At 40.7% G+C, this 23,230-nt stretch overlaps 1 protein-coding gene across 1 annotated transcript in view; it reads left to right on the top strand.

Annotated features, from left to right (window-relative positions):
* Positions 1 to 468: 468 nt before the first annotated feature.
* Positions 469 to 23,230, top strand: part of LOC119912003 (cadherin-7-like) — a 106,066-nt gene continuing 83,304 nt past the window's right edge. Inside the window, exons 1-2 of the mRNA XM_038730980.1 lie at positions 469 to 676; positions 5,406 to 5,977. Of these exons, the coding sequence (XP_038586908.1) occupies positions 5,741 to 5,977 (237 nt within the window). The 5' untranslated portion in view covers positions 469 to 676; positions 5,406 to 5,740. The remainder of the gene's footprint in view (positions 677 to 5,405; positions 5,978 to 23,230) is intronic.

The following is a 23,230-nucleotide window of genomic DNA, read 5'->3' as shown; positions in this document are numbered from 1 at the left end:
TGTCAAGAATTTTGTATTGATTTTCTTTTCACCAGCAAGGTACTCATTTAACAGGACACATGCCATCTGCTGCCAAAAACTTGGCAGGTTTGAAAATTCGGTTCTTCTTTCTCACTGCCAAAACGCTGCGTGTGTTTCTGGCTCCCTCCTCGCCAACTTATTTTGGTCAAACTATTTCGATAGGCTCTCTCCAATCTAGTCAGCTAGGATTTGGCTCACACGAGAGCGTTTCCTGTCTCGTCCGGTGTTCTGACTCCTCGCTGCTGCGCATCCCCTGTTGCCTATGTAAGAGAGAGATAGATACATACCCAAAACCCTGCAGCTGGGGTTCCCTGCACAGAGGCGGCACTGCGCAGGATACAGAGAGAGAGAGAGCGAGAGAGAGAGAGACAGAGGGAGAGAGAGAGCGAGAGAGAGCGAGAGAGAGGGGGGAGGGGGGGGGGGTGCTCAGACTTGTCACATCCCAGCCAAGGGTGAGAGCATTTACGCGCGATCCAGTGGGCGATCTCCAGCTGCCCTGCTCTGCCATCAGGACTAATTTCATCATGAAAACTTTTAAACTCTTTATTTCGACATAAGCTGCTTTCCTGTTCGTGGTGCATGGAGAGAAAAAACCCAACAACTTTTACCACCAGACACCATCTGTGCGGCGGTGAAGTTATTCCGTCTTATTCTGGTGAGTACTGCCAATAGATTTCAAAGCGCAGCGAGGACCGTTGCAATCGTGTGCCCAGTTTTGTTTTTCAGTCCCACACTGCATTTCAGTTCAATTATGCTCTGCTTATGTATTCTGTGCATTTTTGTCCCGTCGCTTATGCTGTCATTAGTATTCCATGGACACATGTTTCCTGCGGCGGTCGCTCACAGAGATTTTTACTGACGGTGTTTCCGTACTGCTCAGTCCCCGTCATGTGTTTATTTGCCACCATCCTCTTCCGTTTTATTTTTCTAGACCCCGAAGTTGTTAAGATATTTAATCGATCTGTGTTAATGATGCAAGCGGGTTATTTTTGTATTGAGAAAAACGAATTCTATCGATTCGAGAACAGGTGCGTCCTGCGAACTTTTTCTGCAGGTGTTGACAGCTAATGCGCAATGATTGATACAAACAGGAGGGTGAAGCAGTCAGGTCACATCGGTGCGCAAAGCAGAGCACAGGGGTACCTGATGATTTACACTGCAAAGAGTCCATATCAAAGATTACCGAACTGGGCTGCAAATCTGTCAGTAATTTCTGTGGAGAAAAAAAAAACTGCAAGCAGGGTAAAAAATGAACTTATATTTAATCAAATTAGGGATGAAGTTAATTAAATTATTTAAAGTTCTGCCCTATTTCAGGTTAATATACCTCCACATGTTTCCAGGAAATTCATGGACCTAATAGCTGCAGAGGGAATAAGTGTGTCCCAGAAATGGGTAGATCCACTTGTTTAAGGACAAAAAAGATGACAAACGGATCAATACACAATAAAATGACTTTCTTGCAGTGCAAGTTTATTTTTAAGCAAAATGCATCACATATGAAATCTCTGACTGTGCAAAACTGTTTTTGTTGCCTTTAAGCTTTATAGTCACTATAGTAAGTGAAATGTGCAGTATGATCACAACCCATCAGCAGGATTTATAAATTATATTATCACTGCGAGGACAGGAAGGGATATTTATGTACATGTGTTGAATGTAAGGTCTCAGTTTAAGGACTTTTTAAAAACACAATCCTAAAATTGCTTTTATCACATATGTGTGAATTAAAATGAATGACTGTCATACCTCAGCCTTTTTCATCTATCAGTTATCCTTTTGCTGTTTGGTGGGCAGACGTGCTTTATTACGCAACTGTGATTTAACAGAAGAAAAGGCAAATTCCTGTCTTTGTTAACAAACAGCATGTGTATTAAACTTATAAATGCCTCAGTGAACTCTTTACAGATGTTGCAATGTGTCTTCCGATGCAGCATGTGAAAACATACACAGTCAGCTTCAGATCTACTAGCGAAGGATGCAAGATGAATTTAAATGAAGAGATGAGGTATCAGAAATCTATGAGTGGAGCGACCACCCTTCAAGCCCCTGACTCGGATTCAACCTCCTGTGTCAGCAAGACTCAGGTCTGAATGTACTGTTAGTGTCCTTGAAGACCCACCAGCTTCGGGGGTTATTGTCTCTCTGTAGCTGACCCCGTGCTCTGATTTCCCCGGAAAGAGACAAACAAAGAGGGAAGGTCCAGGAAGAGTCAGTGAAGTGCCACATTATATGAAAACTGCTCATACGTTGCCATTTCATATTACAAACAGAACTTCAAATCTCTTAAAAACGCATCAGAAACTCTGATCTACATGCTGTTTTTTTAATCAAATGATTCAAAATGAAGGAGACTATACTTCAAACTCAAATTACACTATAAACAGCCAGTTTGTGTCATGTATTCTCGCCCATGAGTGAAGAGACTGAACGTACACAGTGATTGAGGAGAATATGGATCAGAGGAAGAGTGTGATTGGTTACTGAGCGCTGTAGCACTGGTAATCCTGTTGTGAGACTGGCAAATGGGATTAGAACACTGTGTGTAAGAGAAACAGAGCCGGGGGATGACTGGGAGGCTTTACATTCACGGCTTTATCTCACATTTTCGCTTAATTTAGCCTCGTCACTTTAACACTGCCCAACAATGAGTCTGCTTCTCTCTACAGGAAGTCAAATGTGGACCCTTTTGAAAAGACTGGTATTGCTACACTGGGTCTGCTAGAAGATGATATGTGGTGCTGATATTTGAATATTTTGAAATGATAAGAAAAAGCATCAGTTTGATTTTCTCTGCGGGGCAGAAAACCAAGTGAAGCATTTAGAACATTTGGCACCAACACATTGCCAGTGCTTTAAGGCAGAAGGGTAAAACTGTCTTTAAATGAAGAATAATAGACAGTTTGATATCTTGTTGTTAAAGCACAGTGCCCCTACTTTATTCACATTTATACCAGTCCTCGAGTTTACCCTTCTTCTTGACATTTTTCCTGTTTTTTGGCTCCACAGTCAGTCATCATACTTGCAAACATCAGGCCTGGTTTCCCCTCCTGTTCTGTGTGAAAAACAACTTCCACCGAGTGAGATAATCCATCACAGCCGACGCGATGCCTTCATTTGGTTTTTGCCAGCGTTTTTTTTTTTTATCCTGTTTCGATGTCACTTCATTGTGCCCAAGTTTAGTGTTTTCATATCATCGCTGCGTTTCGTTACGCTCTGCTTACTGTCAATCACCTGACACCAACAGGAAGAAGAAATGGAAGTCCTCATGAGAAAAAAGTTACTTGTCGAATCCATCTCTTTCTATTTGTGTGTCTTTATTTGCGAGGAGAGCGTTTCATTTCATGCCAGATTTGAAGTTATGCGCTTTTAAAATGATTAACAATTAAAATGTATTGAAACAATTGATTTCTCTGCGGCATGAATTGCTTAATGATTTGGCCCAATCAACCAGACAGTAAATCAGCAGAAACTCATTTAATAACAAGGCAATATCTGCCTTATTGATCACACTGCTGAGGCCACATCTACATTAGTGTTATCTCCTGTCTATAGCTGACTCCCATCTCTTCTAGTGCTGAGGGTTTAGTGAAATGAGAAGCATTAACTTGGCTGCTGGGCTCAAACTGACCCTGCGCTGATTCTCTCTGCCACAATACCACTGCTGCAACCTGCCTTCGCAACCCGTTCTGCCCTGCAGTCAGATCTGCTCCACTTTCCACCTCTACCATTAAATTGTCATGCAGAGGCAGGGACTTGTGCGTGCGTTGCTCTGTGCACATTTATGTGTTACAGCCTTAATGTGTAGGGTCATTGTATTCTAATTCATATTACAAGCACAAGCAGATCAGGATGAATGTTTCCACAGCTTTTTTGGCTGCTTGGATAAAGTTTCGCCTGGTAGGGGCTTGTGTGCTTTCTGCACCTTGGGGGGGGGGAGGGGGGGGCAAGCATTTCAAGATGCTTCCATTATTAATTTGAACATTTAAAAGTGAGGCATTTTTTAAATAAATCCTCATACGTTGAAGATGCTTCTCACAAGCATCTAGGTGTCTGCAGAGGCGGCAATCAAGCTGTTATGATCTATTTCTGTCTTAATAATTAGCACTGGATAATGACTTTGCTGTGGCGAAGTACAACAAATCACTTCCAGAGGATGTGTGGTGTGCAGTTTTTATTTGCTTGGAGGGGGGGGGGGGCAGAGAGGAAGTGAAATGAGAACTGGAGAATCTGTGTGGGAAGAAAGAGGTCACTTTATGCCAAAGCAATTACCTTCCTCATCCAGGGCCCTGCCAATACTCAGCGTAGAGGAGGGAGAAAGAGAGGTCACAGAGAAAATAAATATACGTGCGGTCAAGCTCTCTGTTTTCTAAACGTCTGCTTTCAGAAGACCTCCTGAAGTTTTAAAGGCATTTCTGAATCAGTATCACCCCCAGATATTGCATACATTTGCCAGAGAGCTCCACTGCACAGCTTCACTGATTCATGTGTGGAGTGTTCCTCCTTCAAAATATTTATTGAGGGAATTTGTTGAAGTCATCGTTATGTGTCAAATCAGACAGATAATACCAGAGATACTGCGAAATTTCCGTAATTGCTCAACTACTCAGGACTGCCAGGATGTGTTGTGACACAAAGAACATTATCTGTCAGGAGCGGATGCTTGTCTTTGCTTTGACAAGTCTTCATGTTCTGGCATCTTGGGGGATCTGTCATGGCATGACGACGGCAGGGAGACAGATCCCTCTTGCATGTGCTCAGGCCAGCAAACAGACTGCTCGGAGTAGAGGTCAGGAGCGCTCGGGCCATCATGCTGCTGACAGCTCAGATTTATTTTTAATCTCGGTGATGAGAGCTTACCACACAGATCATGTGGCTTGTTAGTGTTGAGTGGCGAGCCCCGCCACCATCACGCCATGATCTTATACAAAGAAAATGTGACAAAATAATGACCTTGGTGAGGTAAAGCCCAGATAATTGGGAGCCAGCGGAATAGCGTTTGATTGTTATTCCACGCAGCCACTGTTGTTTCATTTGCTGTGAAATCTCTTTGCTTATATGCATTGAAAAGCCAGATAATTTCTCCCTCCGTCTTACCCTTACTAACATTTTGACCTCATCCTGTTGTTCTTTGGCATGTGTGTAGGTGAGTGTGTGTTCGTGAAGGACGTTATGTTGATATTATGTACTATATTTATTGTCTTTTCATTTTGACCACTTTCTTTATGATTGGTGAAAAATGTCATTATCATTGCATCAGCAAGCACATTACTTGCTGTCTAAAGTGACTGCGGTCACAGAGGCAATTTTGCTGACGGTACTTTCTCTCTTCTCTCCTCTATGTCTTTGTCTCTGTCTTTTTTTCTCTCTCTCTCTCCTGATAGGTGCCAATTATACAGCCTGTGTGTTAAAGCCTGCCCGGTTGCCACTGACCCTGTTAGCCAGCTTTAATGTCAACTCCCTGGCTCCAAAGTGGAGGGAATTACCCCACTTTTAGTCTCCAATCAGGAAAAAAGGGAGCGCAACACAGCAAAATGCAGAGCTTGACTCTATTCAACCCATGCACTCTTTTCAGGGTCTGACTGCTCTTGCTTTCTGGTGAAACAAAGGGTCAGGACTGTGTGGATAAAACCCTGAGGGTTTTGACATTTCAGCCTTACTGTCTTTTTTTTAGTTTTTGCTCCTCTTCTGGCCTCACTGCCTTTTGGAGGGGGCCCAGATGATGGGGTGGTGCTGCTCAGGCATATGCAGAGCCCTGGCTCTCCTGGCACTCTTGTTTCCCTTGTGGGAGAGGGGCTGCTGGGGGCTGAATCCCAGCTCTGGGGATCTGGAGAAGTCCCCACACTCTGATCCAGACCCCTGGGAGACCCTGCACAGGCACAAACGCAGCTGGGTATGGAACCAGTTCTTCGTGTTGGAGGAGTACACAGGGAATGAACCACTCTACGTTGGCAAGGTAAGCGATCTGTGACTGTTAATGGTTCAGCATTAGCACAACCTAACAATGTGTTTTTACATGCACAACTCTTTCAAATGTGTCTATCTCTGGTTAAAAAAAAAACAAAAAAAAAACTTGTGATAAACTTTTTTTTTTACACACATCCTCACACTCTTTTGCAGATCTAGCACCAGGTTTAGTGCACCTGTACAGTAATACACATATCAATAACCTCTTACCATAATGACCTGCAAAATCTGGGACACAGCAGTGTTTTACAGAGTTGTACATATTCCCAATGACCTAAAAAATGTTAAACAAATGAAAAGACAAAGCACAGACAGTGTAGGAAGGTATTCTGTATTTTATTCCTGCCAGGCTGAAGTCTATACTTGTACAAAAGTGCAGTTTCAGTTTAGAGGGCGGTGTACGACGTGACAAGGTAATTTGCTTTGTAATCCGCCCCCAGAAAAGGTATATATTACTCAAGTGTGTCTTAGTACAGTAGGTGTTCTGCCAAGGTACAAGCAGATAGATGAAAGAAATGCATATTTTGACAGATAAATAAGATAAATAAGCTTGAAACCCTCCCAGTGACACAAATGGTGTGGTTAATGTGAGGATACCCTGACAAAGTGACTAATCATGCATTTATGAGATATGGTGGTAACACTTATTTTCTGTTTGGATCACATTAACATTCACCATTTAGGTGTTTATCAATGTCCTATTTATCAGCCACTCCTGTATAACATAAAACAGTTTATGCAGCATTCTTAACTGTGTATAAACAGTTAAAAAATGCTTAATTACATAAATAGCAGGACACAACTGTCAGGACACAAAGTTTAAAGTAAGCATATTTTAAAGGTAGTATTTAAGTTTAACACTCAAAGAGTTAATATGTTTCATCAGAACTGTGTGGGTGTGTTTTGGGTGTGGTCTGCCAAATTCAGATTCAGAGTACACCAAACTAGTGTACATTGGTGCGCTGAACTAGTAAGTAACTAAAAGGTATAGATAGGAAGTGAATTAGCATTTTAAACTGTACCTCAGAAGGCACTTCAATACAGCGCCTGTATAAATGTACATAGTTACATACCACATCTGGAAGTAACTGGTTAGGCATGATGTCAAACTAATGTTGTAGTGTAAAAAGTCCATTAATTCCCTCAGAAATGTATTGAAGTAGAAGTAGAAAGTAGATAATATAGAAATACTTAAATAACATACAGGCACAACTTTCTCAAAATATACTTAAGTACAGAACCTGAATAAAAGTACTCAGTTACAGTCCACTACTGGAAGTAGTCAGTTAGCGTAGCTCTCAAACAAATGTAAAAACTGAAAGGTACAATTGTTCCTTCTGAAATGTAGTGCAGTAGAGATATATAGTAACATATAGTGGAAATATTCAAGTAAAATACTGGCGCAAGTACCTCAAAATGGACCTGATTAAATGTACTCACATACCACCACTGGAACTAACAAGTAAAGCACAATATTTCCTCTGAAATGCAGTAGAAGGGAAGTAGAAAGTAGAAAAAAGGAAAATACTCAAGTAATATACAGGCTTCTCAAGTACCTCTAAAATGTACTAATCAGTCTAATTAACATCCATAATACAACAATTTCTAGTTTTTCAATTGTACTGTAAAATTGTTGGTTCACATTGCTCTCCAGCTTTCAGCACCACGGTTTAAATGGACAGCTCCTGCCTAGTCTGAAATGGCTCGGGTTTGTGTGTGTGTGTGTGTGCAGTGCAGGCCAGATGGGTCTTGGATTGGTCTCTAGATCCCTGTTATCTTGGAGAATTTTCTGGTCTTATTATTAAATTAGTTTTCATCTTTCCGCTCATCTGCAGGATAATCATTCTCATCTGCATGTATTTGCCGGGTCTGCTCTCGCAAGCCCATTTCCTTGCTGTCTCTGAACTGGATTAGCGTCTCCAGCTGGAATTAGGATACATTTGACTGTCCTATTGTTTTCCTCTCTATTTTTGCCCGAGGGATGCTGGAGGAAAGCATCTAAATCAGAATGAGCCTATTTGTGACACTGCTGGAGTTCAGCTAAAGGTCATTTCTTGACCAGGCGTCCACCGTATTTTAAAACGCCTTCTATTCTGATCTGTGTGTCCCCAGGTATCCACTATATCTGAATAGTGAGGAGAGTATTTCTTGCTTGAGAACATCTGTTCTGTGATTCAGATGTTGTGTCCTTGTCCTGAGTTGCCCATTTGAAATTTACAGGAGAGAGGCCAGTACAGTAGTCATGAATTTCGAGTGCTTCTTTTCTTTTGCATAATGCTTGTGTCTGATTGCTTTTTTTTGTTAGTAAATCCCGAAGGACGTGAACAGGCTGATCACTTATTCATAGATGTGTAGCAATCTACTTATCCACATGGAATTTACACAACCTCATTTGCAACCCATTTTCTAACAGGTAGTTTTTTAAAATTCTTTTCCATACATGTATTGATTGATCATTTAGGTTGTTTGGTATATGTGCATTTACAGTGGTATCACTAGCAGGGCAAAGACAGCATTGTAGCAGGCATGTAAAAAAAAACAACTGGCTGCATCTTTACATCCGACCTTGTGTCCAAGCTCAATCTAACCATTTCAGAAACATGAAAAATCAGATTCATTCATTCCCTGCGGGGCAGAGCTGGCTGCCTGGGAGCTTGAGAAGCTGTCACATTATTTGTTCCCAAAGATCATAGTTGTCACATACTGTAGTGTGTGTTTGTTTGGTATCACAAGGGCACGCTGCTGCTGTAAAAAGCCTGGGCAGGACACCCTGACCTCGGGACTCAGTGTGAGCGACGTGGAAGGTCCTGCCATGTCAAGAAGATGACCTTACTAGAAATGAATTCTTTATGTAGCTTCTGCAAAACAAAACAAAACAAAACATGCCGCCAAAGCTAGTTTTATATACTCAGCTCAAAAATTTTCAGCAGGTGATCGGCAAAAAACACCAGTGACATGACCAGTAATTGCTTTTGTCAGATGTATCCGATGCATCTACTGTGACGACCAATAGGAATCTGTGTCCAAACAATGGGACAGTCACTGCACAGTTTGGTCATTTGTTTGGCTGGAAGCAAAAGGAAATATGATACAGTTGGTGGGAAATGAGAAGTCATCACTTTGGCCTGGCTGCTCCCTTTGCATCTGCAGTCTGCTTGGCTTTAATGCATTCTGTCAGATTCTGAATTTCACAACCAAATGTCTCATTACGCCTTGGCACTCTGCCTCGGGTAAGTGTACTGGCCCGGAATCAGCTGCAGTCACATCAAGCCAGTGGAAACATACATTAAAGAACCCTAAACTGTACAGTCTCCGTCGCAAATTGCCGATGCACATATTGAAACAAGCGAGAATGCTGAAGCAACTCATCCACTTAACAAACACTTAGTGGTAAACATAATGTGATTAACATTTTCTGCAGGGTATTCGTGTGACTAAAGTGTTGAAACATACCAATCTGTAACTTTTACTGAATGGGCAGGGTTAGCAGGCATGCACGCTTTGTAACGCTCAACAGAGACAATTTAAATTTTAGATATTTGTTTTGTTAATGCACCAGTTCTCCATGCTTCACACTTTGTAATATATTTTTCCTCTATTCGATAACTTTTGTACAGCTACTCATACATTCTATTAAGGACATATCCTTTTTTCATAGATCTGTTTATGTTCAAGTGACTGGAGAAATTTAAGTGCTGCTCCACATCATGGGAGGTGTAAGCACACAGACACAGCCCTTATGATGAATCTTGCCTTTTTTCTATAGACATGTCTTCAAAATTGCCTGGCTAACCATCAGAGTAATGGATGGACTTATTTTTTCCTTATAATTCAGGCTGCATTCAGGAGGCATTAGCCAGGGCTCTCCCTGCTACACTCACAAAATGATTTCTTCCAATACAAATGAAAGAACCTCAGTGAGGAGCAAGGAAATGGAAAACATCTCTTGATGGAAGAATCTCTTATGGCTCGCTGTCAAATCTTTAAATGAGACTGGGGGGGGGGGGGGGTATGACTTGCCTCAAATATAGGGAACAAGAAATGTGCTGCTTTGCAACAAGTGTTACTGTTTGATCATATTCATCGCAACAATCATTAGACATTTTTATGAGCATGCATCATGAGTAATTTCTGACCTGCTACAGAGAACCTGGTGTTGTGCGTGACAGTAATTCAGTTTATTAATCAAACAATATGCATCATGGGCATCAGGGATAGTAACTCAGATAATTACAATGGAGCCAACATAACGTCTTACTATGCAAAACTACTTCATTAGCATTCTGTTAGACGTTCACTGTCAAATGGGTTAGAATCATAGAGCACAGGGCGCTGCTGCAAAGGTCAGTCTCAATAGCATCTACTCACACTTGCTGGTGCCACAAACACAGCAGCGCAGCTGGGAGTGGTGAGAGCAGCATGTTGAGCGAGAGAGGAGGGTGATTCAAGCTGACAGGAGTGGGGGGGCCTCATACACATGGTACCCAGGGACAAGAGCTCACAGAGGGGGGAGCTCATGAGGCATCCTGGGGGCCTCTGGGATGGTGGGAAAGCCTTTATCTGAGCCAGGGAATCAAAGAGGATGAAAACAGCAGTGTAAAGTAGACTAGAGGGTAGCTATCAGCAGGGTAGTGGAAAGGACAGAAGACGAACATTGTTTACACTTGCACTCTCTCTCACATATAGGGCCAGCATCAGCTGGACAATTTTTAGATGAGGTCCAGTAAAGTCCAGAAGGAGGTCAGGACAAAGTCAAGACAGTGTAAATCGAGACTGAACTGGACATTTCTTCCATAAAACTATATATGAGTTTCTTTAATGGGCCTAAAGAGAATGTCATCTACTCTTCAACATCAAACTAATAATTGCCAAATGAAGTCACTGAGGGTTTACTAGAGGTTGGGATATCACTTCAGATTTCCACTGAGATGTGATTGTATTATGTGTGGCAGATCCAGGGTCAGTTTTCCAGAATTCATTTCTGACACAGTTAAAGCAAAAATTTAACATTTTGGGGAATCCTCTTATTCGCTTCCTAGCAGAGAGTCAAATTAGGGGATTGATACCACTCTCATGTCTGTCAGTTAAGCATGAAGTTACAGCCAGCAGCCAGTTCGCTTAGCTTAGCAGAAAGAATGGAGAAAGGGGGAAACAGCTGGCATGTGGCTCTGTCTTAATGTAACTAAATCAGCCTACCAGCACCTCTAAAGCTCACTAATTCACACCATATATCTTGTTTATTTATTACATAAAAGAAAGTGTAAAAACAACAATTCACCTTTTTATGGAGGGTTGGGTGCAGAACTCTGGAAAGTTACCATGCCTGGCTAAGAACTAGTCTGGTGAAAAAATGGGTATGATATGATTATTTGCTTGGCTAGCCAAAAGAAACAGTGTTGTTTAGGTGCATCTGGTTTTGGCAAATGGAGGAGTTGTTTGATCTAGTTGTGTCCCATCAACCTGATTAGCTCTGTTCAGTACTGCCAAACTATGTTTAAAATGTTTTGAGTTGTAGCAAAGCATTTTGTTAAACTGAAAACAGGTCTTACCAAGTGTTAACACAAAAAAATGGGTGTTGTCAGTTACCCTTTCTGATTAGATCTCCACTCAGGTGGAAGTTGGGTTAAACTATGTTGGGAATTACATGATGTCACCAAACTGTATAATAATAATGATCATGGTGTAAGTGGTCCCAGAAGAGTCAGGGAGATGTCAGTCAAGCACAGTTTGTACACACTTCCATGCAGTCCCTGAGAAAAGTCTAATCAGGCAACATCAATGAAAATGCCTGAGTGGGTACTATGGGTCTGTAGGGGCTTGCAGCTGCTTCAACCCATAAACTCTAAAGCCAAATTTGCTCCAGTGGGTAGCTCAAACATAATGTCCTCCATGTCCTGAATTTGATCAGTCTGTCAGTTGAAAATGTAGTTCTCCAGATACAGTAAATCCAAACATTTGTAAACCACATGTTCACTAGAAAAAGACCCATCCAAATCGAAGTAGCCAAGAGACATAGACATCCCACACTATTTGAAAAAGGTCTTGTACAGTGATTTACTTCTCATATGTTTGAATTTATTACAGAAACCGCTTGTCTTTTTGGCAAACTGAAGTTATTATTTAGAGCTTCGATTTACTAGCTCTACCCTTGCCTCACCCCGCGGATAGGTTCTTCAAATTTATGGTGGCTTGGTGAAAACAGAGGTACATCATTTTGCAATCTGGATGTACTGTATAAGATAAATACACTGTCATGCATCTAATAATATTGTTACCTAATTAAATATTAAGGAATATTCTGGGCAGAGGGAGCTGGGAGATGGCTTGAAGTCGCTGTGTTTTGTGTCTGTATCATCTTTTATGCCGTGTTACGTCCCTTCTAAATTGCATTGAGGATGTAAAATCCTGGATGGCAAAAAGCTTCCTTCACCTAAACTAGAATGAAACTGAGGTACTAATCTTCAGCCCTGCAGACAACTCCGCCACCACAATCACTGCCCTTGGGCCTCTGTCATTGAATGCCCCCCACACAAGAAATCGCCATGTTATCTTTGATTTTAGTTTAAAATTTGATATTTGACAAATCAACTCAGTTGTCAGCACTAGCTTCTTCCATCTTCACGTGCCAAGCTAAAATCATTCTTTGTCAGTTATAGATTGTGCGTTTATTTCTTCTTGCCTCCGCTGCTACAAAGTGGGAATCAGACAGTCAGCCCTATCTCGTCTGTAGCTGGTTCAAAATGCAGCAGCGAGACTCCTTGCCGGTACCAGGAAGAGAAACCATATATCCCTGCTACTGGTCACCAGTGATATACAGAGTTGATTCTTATTTGTTTTTAACACACTGCATGGAGTTGCAGTAGTTACGTCTCTGAACTGCTCATCCCTTGTCCCACCCCCTCAGATCTGATGACCAATCACTGCTCTCCATTCCACGTACCCATTTAAAAACCAAAGGGGATTGAGCTTTGGAAGTTGCGTGCCCTAATTTGTGGAATAGTTTGCCACTAACAATTAGATCTTCCCCCTAAAGGCTAAAGACCCATCGCTTTTCCTCAGCGTCTGTATTGTCATTATGGAGACATGTCTGACCACACTCTGGTTTGGATTTGGGTGTATCTCATTTGCTGTTTCTGCAATACTGTTTGTGGTATGATTTTATCAAGATGTTTTATGTTTTTGTTAATTTACTCATATCCTCTTATTTATATCTGCGTGTTTATTTGATCGTTCCTGTGTTTTTGTTTGATTGTAATCATCAATCGAATAATCCTGTAATAGAATTTCTCTTGCACTTTGGTCAACGTTTGTTGTCTTTAAATGTGCTCTCAAAATAAATTGACTTGACTTGAATCGACTTATGGGCTTTTTATTTTGTTTGAATATGGGGTTGCTGAAGTTTCCTGGTGCTGATGTATTGAATTTTCGACATCCCCAACAGGTCTGATCTTGAATAATTCAAGAGAGGCCCTCAGCCTGTGCTGAGCGTGTAGACGTACTATGAATACACAGAAAAGTTAAGTTTTTAGATCTTTCTATTTTTCCTCTACAAAGTGGATAACAGGTGGGCTGTAGACTTTTGTATTTGGTATAACGGCAGAATCAAGCATTTATCTCCATTTCAATGAATAATGTAAGCATGGCAGGGCTCAACTGCATACAAGCAGTTCATGTATTACAAGTTAGTTAAATCTCTGCCACATGTTCCTCCTAGAAGGTTTTGTTCTTTAAAGACAAGACCGTTTACCTTATAAAATGTATTTAGTTGGTTGGAAAGCAAAAAAAAACATGATCAGAGAGGCCAAAGAGAAAGATGTTGGTCAGGCATCTGCGTGCAGACGCTACTCGACTATTCTCCTCGAAATGTAATGAGGTGCGATAGAACGGCGCTCGTTTTTCACAGACTGACTAATTACATTTCACATGGTTATCTGTATGAAATTAAAGCAGTTTGATCTCAGTTTTCTGAAATTGGCTTTCATACAGTCTGATACACCACCAGATAAGACACTTGAGGCATTACAAATGTTTCCTTAAAGTACAATTACAGAGATATTGAGTTTCTTCATCTCTATTATTTTTCCTTTACTACATATACCTCCAGAGAGTTGCTCAATGTGTCAAGTGTGTTTTGAGATTGATTCATTATGCATTACCCTCTGTAGCTCATGGGACCCCAGGTTTGAAGTCTATGAAACCGCCATTGATTTTACAAACATTGGAGCTCCATAATAATCAGATTTCCCCCACTTTCTTCTGTAGTCTCATTTCAGAAACATCCATCTAAGTAAGAAACCTGATTTCCTTTTTCACGTTAAGGGAGGACAAATAATTTGATTAATGGAGCTAGGTTTGGGAAAGTGAAACCCAATTATGTTGTATAAAACCTAAACCTTATCTGGGTTTCTTGGAGTTTCTGCATGTAACGTCATGTTGGAAAATACCACTGAAGGAACACAATACACTAATGACTTCCAGCTAGAGGTGCTTGCACCCAAGGAGGTAACTATGCAGGAACCAGGGGGTAGATTGAAAGATTGTGGAGAAAAACTTAGCTAATTCGAGAATCTGGGCAGTAATTCAGATTTAGTAAAATATTCATATGTATTGAATAATATTACATATTTGTGATTTGTGATTAGGAGAAAAATAAACTCAAGTAGAATTAAAATGTGGTGTGATGCAGATCTTTAGCATATTTATTTTCACAGAAACCAATCAAATCGCTGAAAAAAAGGCTTCCCACCAATCTAAGTCTGTTGTAACACCTTAAGATTACATAATGCAATTGGTATCTTCAACCAAGTCCAGTTACCCTTGACTTTAACCTCCTTTGGAGAATGCAATTGAGAGTTTGTGAAAACTAGCTTACAAGAAGACTGTACAAATGGGTGGATGCATTTACCAAAAGTAATGTATAAATTATTATTATTATTATCACTTCAAATGTATAGCCCTACTAGCAGCTCTATCTTCAGCACAGTGGTGCTTTGAGCCAAATGACTATACTAACATGCTGATGTTTAGCAAGTACAATGTTTACCATGTTCAACATTGTAGTTTTGCATCTTAGCATGCTAACATTTGCTAAGTAGCACTTCACATAAAGCACAGCTGAGGCTGATGGGAGTGTCAATAGTTTTGCCGGTGTTCTGCAAGCAGCAACCTTTGGGTCTAAAATGTGAAGCCAATGCGAAAGTGTCTTGAACGTGCATTCTTTCTAAAGGCAAGCAGGGGGCGACTCCACTAGTTGCAAAAAATTTGTAAGTAAGCTTATTTGTATGTAAGCTTACAAGAAAATGACCCTACTTCTCACTTTTATAACCTCAGTAAACGCTTTCCTGATGAGTTTATGGTCTTGCTAGTTTCAAGTCTTCAATATAACACTATGGTCATTTAGTAAATTATGGTCCCATTTAGAGGAAAATAGGTGTATAGGTTAAGGTGTGCCTTAGAGTGTGTACATTTTGATTGACAAGAGGCTTGACCTGTCAGGCATAGCAATGTGCAGCCCTGACCAGCTCCACCCTCTTGTCCAAATATGGTCACCGCTGGTTCAAAAAAACAAGATGGCGATGGCTAAAATGCCAAACATGAGGCTTCAGAATGGTAGTTTTTACCTGATGATGGTGGTAGATGAAAAATCAATAAAGTTATTACAATCCCTCCTGAGGAGCACATGAATGTCATTACCAAATTTTATGGAAATCCACCTAATAGTTGTTGAGACATTTCAGTCTGGACCAAAGTGGAGAACCAACATTTCCATCCCCAGAGCCACTAGCAGCCTTATGCCGCTAGCATGGTTGCAAATATTGTAACAATAATAACAATGTGCAATTAATAGTGTTAAACAACATGACAGTTGGTGTCGATACAGGTGTAGTGGCGCTCCATTTTACTGTAGGTTTGAAAAGCCCAGAGTCACACCTCTTCCCCACTCCAACGTTACCTTCCCCCTCTGACCTCTCACCTGCACTCAAGATCTGTAGAGGACGTGAGCCACCTCTTCCAAAGGCAGAAGATCCGAAAGGCTCCTGGACCTGATGGTGTCTCACCATCTTGCCTGAAAATCTGTGCGGACCAGCTGGCCCCCATCTTCACTCAGATCTTCAACAGATCACTGGAGCTGTGTGAAGTTCCCTCCTGCTTCAAATGCTCCGCAGTCATCCCGGTCCCAAAAAAACCCTCCATCTCTGGACTACCTGATGGACTACAGGCCCATCACCCTGACATCTGTAGTCATAAAGTCCTTTGAAAGACTGGTGTTGGCCCACCTGAAGGACATTACAGGCCCCCTGCTGGACCCCCTGCAGTTTGCCTACAGGGCTAACAGGTCAGTGGATGATGCTGTCAACTGGGTCTGCATCACATCCTTCAACACCTCGACTCTCCAGGGACATATGCTAGGATCCTGTTTGTGGACTTCAGCTCGGCGTTCAACACCATCATCCCGGACATCCTCAGCACCAAACTCACCCAGCTCACTGTGCCAGCCTCCATCTGTCAGTGGATCACAGACTTCCTGACTGACAGGAGTCAGCAGGTGAGGCTGGGGAACATCACATCCAGCACCCGGACTATCACCCCCTACTCTGCCCCCCATCACCATACTCAACAGCCCTGTGTCTGCTGTGGAATCCTTCAGGTTTCTGGGTTCCACTATATCCCAGGACCTGAGGTGGGAGCCCAACACTTGATCATCAAGAAGGCCCAGCAGAGGATGTACTTCCTGCGTCAGGTCAGGAAGCTCAACCTGCCTAAGGAGCTGCTGATCCAGTTCTACACAGCCATCATCCAGTCTGTTCTCTGCACCTCCATCACTGTCTGGTTTGGATCTGCCAGCAAAAAGGACAAAAACAGACAGTCAGGACTGCAGAAAAAATAATCAGTGCCAACCTGCCCTCCGTTCAGGACTTATACATTTCCTGAGTCAGGAAACATGCAGGAAACATCACTGCAGATCCATCTCACCCTGGACACAACCTGTTCCAGCTCCCCCCCCCCTCTGGTACAGAGCACTGTACGCCAAAACCAACAGACACAGTTTCTTCCCACAAGCCATCACTCTGATGAACAGCTGATTTCTGACTCACAGTGTCAGGAACAATTCCTGTGCAATAACCCAGTAACTCTGTCTCTAATCAGCACCTGTTTACTTTGTTACCACTTATTATTTATTTATTCACCATTCTCTATTTCAGTGCTGTTCATACTATGTCATATTGTATATACTGTATACCAATACACCTACCTCAGGTCATAAGGTCATATGTCTTATTTATTTTTTCCAGCATCCTTTGCACTATGCTCCATCACACTGTGTACATGTGTACATGTGTACATGTATGCATGTATGTGTATGTGTACCTGTATATCATATCCACCTTCAACATGTACATAATGAGAATAGTTTACTCTTTGTACCCTTTGCACTCTGATCACTGCACTATTTGTCAATATGTCTAAATTGTTTTGTTCATAGTGTGTATATTAGTGTTGTCTATTCTGTAGTTTGTGTCTGATTTTATATTATTATTATTTTATTATTGTGTTATTGTATTTTTGTATGATTAAGCACATTGTGAGCAATGTACAATCCTGACTCAAATTCATCGTATGTGTACACATACCTGGCAATAAAACTGATTCTGATTCTGATTCTTTGACAAGACTATGAAGGTACGTCAGCCAAAAAAGGCTGGGAACCACCGCACTACCCCGTTTCCTAATGATAGTAATTAACTGCTAGAACAAACTGGTAGTTTGTGTGATTTATATTGATGGTAGAGAGTCCTAATAATAATTTATATGTACTGTCTTTGTTTACAGTAGTGCACTGAGGGTTGATTCTGATGTCCATCATTTTTTGGAAATGTTAGAGGGAAATACATAAATGAGTTATCCAACTTTCTCACCTTAACCTGATTATGCTCAGTAATCTGCTTTTATGTGTGTGTGTGTCTGAGTGTGTATGTAAACGTGTTAAAAAAGCAGCTCGTCCAAAGTAACCTGAAGCCTTCTACCTCTCCTCTTCCATCCTCTCCACCCATACACACACACACACACACACACACACACACACACACACACTTTATCGAAACCAACCCCCAAAGCCTCCTCTAGACATTTACCATCCAATGGATGAAGGGACCCTAATATGCTAAAACCGGGGATGCATTGGCCACCTCTCGCTGTAATTAAATTCAGTCATAATGAATCATAGCCCCTAATCCTAAAACAGGCTATATTTCCACAGGGAGGAGAAATGACCTACATGTTCTGGAAAAGCTCTTAGTATAGCCTTTCCACTACAGCCTTTCTACCACTACCTTCTTAGTGGGCATCCGCTCTGAAAGCATGACAAACACACACAAACCTCAGTTTGTGCTGTGTTTAAAGTAAATGACTTATTTCCATACGAGTACTGTTTATTTATGTATATCGCACAGGATAAACAAAATCAGGTAGCAGCTTTAAAAGACTCACAGCAAGTCATGTCACAGTTTGCAAGTATTTGTTAATAATGTGGTCAAATCCTTTTTTCTTTTCTTTTTTTTTTACTTTTTGTATTCTGGCTTCAGCTAATGTTTTGTGACTTGAATAGCAATGCGATGTGCAACGGCTCATTGCTCTGTGGAGACGAATCTGTGCATAGTAACACGAGGCAATTAGGGTATTGTATGAGCCAGTCATTGGACTAATGCTGGTGATTCACAATGGTGCCTCTGCACCTTTGCTCTTGGAAGTGTATTTTATCATATGCGGACCATGTTGGTTGCAGCCCAAGATACTGTCACCGATTCATTGTGTAAAAAAAAAAAAACACACACTTGGCAGCAGGAGAACACAGAGATATTGCCTACTTTGTTTTTCTGCTTTGAATGGCCACAGATAGAGAGGAAATAGTGCGCTTGGTTGCAGTAGAGGGAAGTGAATAATTATGATTTCTATCTTTGTTTCGCATGTTTGAATCATTGTGTTGAATTCATTATAGTCTTTTTTTTGGATTTAATTGCGCATAGTCACTAATTGCATCACAGAATGTTAAATTCTCAGCTTTTAATTCAAGCTTTTATTATTTCCTAATAATGGGCCTCCACTATCAGTCATGTGGTGCTGGAAAACAGGTTTTTCATCATCTTTGGATGGTGTTTTTTGGTAAAAAATGTATTCTGTCCTCCGCTACACGTCTGTTGCTTTGATAACAAGACTAAGGCAACCATTTACACCTGGTGTTTGTGATCCGTGTCTGTATAATGACATCCGAACCACCAACTTTGACGTTTACACCTAGTATGAAATGCTCTCTTATCTTGATTCTCATTGTTAGGAGATCTAATCACATTGACCACCTCCATGTGGACCAGGTGTGGTCTGACTGATCCGGTCGTATTCTGATCACATTGTGCATTTACACCTGCATTCGCATGCCTTTTTCCTTGACCAAATAGGACACAGGTTGTGCTTTCATGTCATGTCATACCAGGTGTAAATTGGTTCTACAGCCATGCTAGCAGCTCTGTGAGGCTGTACTCTGGACTAAAGTGGTGTACTGACAGACTGACATTGCCATCAATTAAAATGTATACATCTATGAAAACTATATGGTATCTGATCATGAGAGTGAAGCCAGGGACACTAGCTTGTAACATTTCATTCAAAGGTATTTCATTCAGAGCCTTAGCTTAACGACCAAATGATCTACTAAATAATCAGAATGCAAGGAGTGACCTTTGGCGCTCTCTCCCTACATCAAGCGTGGCTGTAAAAGCATAATTACTTCACTGAACAAAACTAACCCCCCTCATTACTGACTCCCCATGACTGATTTTGGATTTTCAGAGCCCAAGGCTACTTCATACAAACATAACCACAATAACTGTATTGGAAAGAGCTGGTGGCTGAATCAATTCTGCTTCTTTTCATTCTCTTACCCAGAAGAATTCATTCATTTTCAGGGACAACAGGGATAAGTGGATCTTAGGTGGTGCAGAAAATGTTTAGCAGTCATTTTTTTCTTTCTCATGCTGGACTTTTATATGCCCATAAACAAACGGGGACATTTTCTGTGTGTGAAATTTAAGCATGTCATTTGGATTTTCTTTCATGTGCTCAAAACTAACCAAAAAACATGTTCTTATGTTTCCCTCTCATTTCCTTTCCTTTTTCTTTCCTTTTATTTTCTTCCTGCTCCATGAATGTGAGTCTCCTAAGAAAATGTAACTTTCCATGTAAACATGTAAATAAGTCACTACTTTTATAACAATCTCAGAACTACTGGCATTAAACTTTACTTCCAGTCAATGTGTCTTTCTGCCTTAAGCTGATCATTGGTTAGGGCTTAGGTACAATGTAAACTAAAGGTGCAAGACTAATTATTTTTCACTCCATTCAGTTTAAGTCGATTTTGACCTGCCAGTAGCTATCACTTTGACACAGCCTGAGTTTTTGCAGTTAAATGTAGTGGCTCCAGAAAAGTTTGAATATTTCGGTGAAGATATCCTGTTCTTGGAACCCAGCCCATTCATTTTCTATGGAGGAGATGAGTTCATATTCTGACAGTGTTAAATTATGCCGAGGGGCTAAGGCTATGCAAAGACTATGGGGTGATTCAGAGATGGATTGGGCTATGATCTAAAGTTGTTATTGAATTTGGCTCCTGATATCCCTTAGAATGAAGAATGGAGTCAGGAGAGTGATTTGCTCTTTTTGTTGGTGCAAGACTAAATATATTCACTTCTGGAGGGATTGTGTACACATCAAAAGTCTTCCTTCCCAAAGGCCCTCTCATGTTGGGGTTTAATAAGGTATTTTATTGTTTGAAGTAGTACTGCTTGTTTGAGTTGTTTATAATCCCTTTGGATCGCAGCAGCATTGTTGGTAGTGTAAAAGAGATGGCATTATCCTTGTGTTTCCTTTTCTTTCTCATCGGAACAGGGCTTCGTTTACATTGTATAATCCAGGTGGGCTTTTTCATTCTGTCCCCAAAAGACTAAAGGAAGGCTTGAGTCACAGGGCTCAGGATTCTTATTATATACTTCGGTCCCAGTAGTGGCATGAAACCTGAGACGGTGTTGGTCCAGGAAATTCCAGATGATCAAGTAAAGAAACTCACGTAACATGACTGCAGTCCTTGAACATGTCAAATCCCTGCAACTGGAAGAATGCTGGCAACCTTCACCTATCACAACAGGGTCAGCGAAGAAATAATCAAATTCAGAACCACTTTTATGAACCAAATCAAAGCTGAAACTCAACGTCTCAAGCAGTATTTCATCGCACCCATCAAGCTCCCTAGAATGATCATTTTTGAAGTTACAAAAACTGAAGCTACTTACAGATTTGATTATGGAGTGTATAGCAATGGTTCCCATCCCCCTTTTTTACCAGATGAACCCATGATTTGAAGTACTTGCTACCCCTTATCACAGTATATAGGTCAATGAGTTATGTGCAGTTCCACCAAAAAGTGTTTTTATCTTAGATTGTTTCATCACAGTAATATAAGATATTGTGATAAAAGTACCCCCCCCCCCCCCCCCGTCTATAAATGTTCTCCTTTACATTTAACACATATAAAGGACAGTTTTAAGCACCTAACTAGACAGACAGAGGGGAGATTCCCACATGGCGGTCTGACATGAGAAATTGGCATAGATACAAGCACAGTGTGACTTCAGCCAACGTGCAGCAGAGCAATGTGTCAAATATTTGAAATAGGCTCTGGACATATATTAAACTTGACTGGGCTCCTCAGCTGAAAATTCTTCACAGTTGACAGCAGCGGCATTGCCCAACACTGAATGTGCATAGGTTTAGAAATGTAATTTAATTAACATGTAAATAAAAAGATTTCCTGCTTTTATCCATTTTATATCATTGTAAACTGAGATATCTTTAGCTTTTGGAATGTAGGCCGGACAAAAGAAGACATTTGAATACATCTGACATTTTTTAAGCCTAGTCAACGTTACATGTGGAGAAACGACAGCACAGCATGATGTAGTGCACTGCACATCTCATACAGTATCAGGTACACACACTTTTCTAGTGCAGACATGCATCAGCCAGTGTTGTGAGATATAGGCTTTCACTATAATTAACTGTGAACTGTAACCCAGCTGGGTAAATGCTTTGTGGGGTAATTTGTGTCTGTTTTATTTTCCCATAGATAATCAGATCTACTTTACATGACATCCCTTCAATTAAAGTACATCACATAAAGCTGCTTTCCAGAAGCTCTTAGAGCATCTGCATATTGACCTTAAGCATAGGGCACACTGGCCAAATGCAGATAAGCATCTTAACAAATATTTGGTGTAAAAGTAAAAGTGTTTGGTGTCTCTGTCCTCTCTGAGACACACTCTGAGAATGACAATTTTTTTTTTACATGTAAATTATTTTTCTTCACCTCCCACATGGGTTCATCTGTTATGAGCTTGAAAATCTCTAAGTACACTCTCCACGGATATTAATACTGACAGGATTTAATGTTAAAATACCACCTTAAGAAACTTTAAAAAGTCTACAAATTAAAGTCTACAGATTAAATTTACAGATTCCTTTTCTTTTTTTTTTTAAAGATCTAACACCTGAACTGTAAAAGTCTGTATGAAACAGGCAAAAATAAAATGCACCCACAAGGAATTTTGGTCTCAAAACACTTGATCTCTTGCTCTTACTATAGATATCTATTTACACTATCTATCACTATTGCTCTCTACACCTACACACAACACTCACTCACAAGAGCTTCAGGTATGCTGTCTGTGCATTTTTGGAAATGTTAGAAATAATTTAGTGAAGTAGAAGGAGACACAGCCAGCTGAGATTAAATGGGAAAAAAAGTCATTTTACAGCACTTACACTGAACATTAATAATGGATGATAGACTTTGTGTGAGTCTCAGCTATTGTTTGACCTCTATATCCACTTAACATGAACAAATCTGCTGCACTTTTGACCTAATTCATTTGTAGGTGTCAAACAGAATTAGAATATTATTCAACTTATTACAGACACATTTCATCTTATTTAGTAAAGAATAATATGCTGACTTCACCCACACAGTATTCAGTGCACATTCTGAGTTGTGATATCTTGCTGGAAATTAGTTGTACTTATTTCAACAAGATTTAAGCAATCTCTAGCACTCAGCTAAAGTGTGTTATATCCAAAGACATTCACAGGATGCACTGCTAGCTTCCTTCCAGAAATTTAGCGACAGAAAAATATCAAA

The sequence above is a fragment of the Micropterus salmoides genome, unplaced genomic scaffold (assembly GCF_014851395.1).
Source record: "Micropterus salmoides isolate LMB-PRFRI ecotype aquatic unplaced genomic scaffold, ASM1485139v1 Ms_hic_scaffold_1, whole genome shotgun sequence".
Lineage (NCBI taxonomy): Eukaryota > Metazoa > Chordata > Actinopteri > Centrarchiformes > Centrarchidae > Micropterus > Micropterus salmoides.
This window is presented reverse-complemented; position numbering and strand designations above follow the sequence as displayed.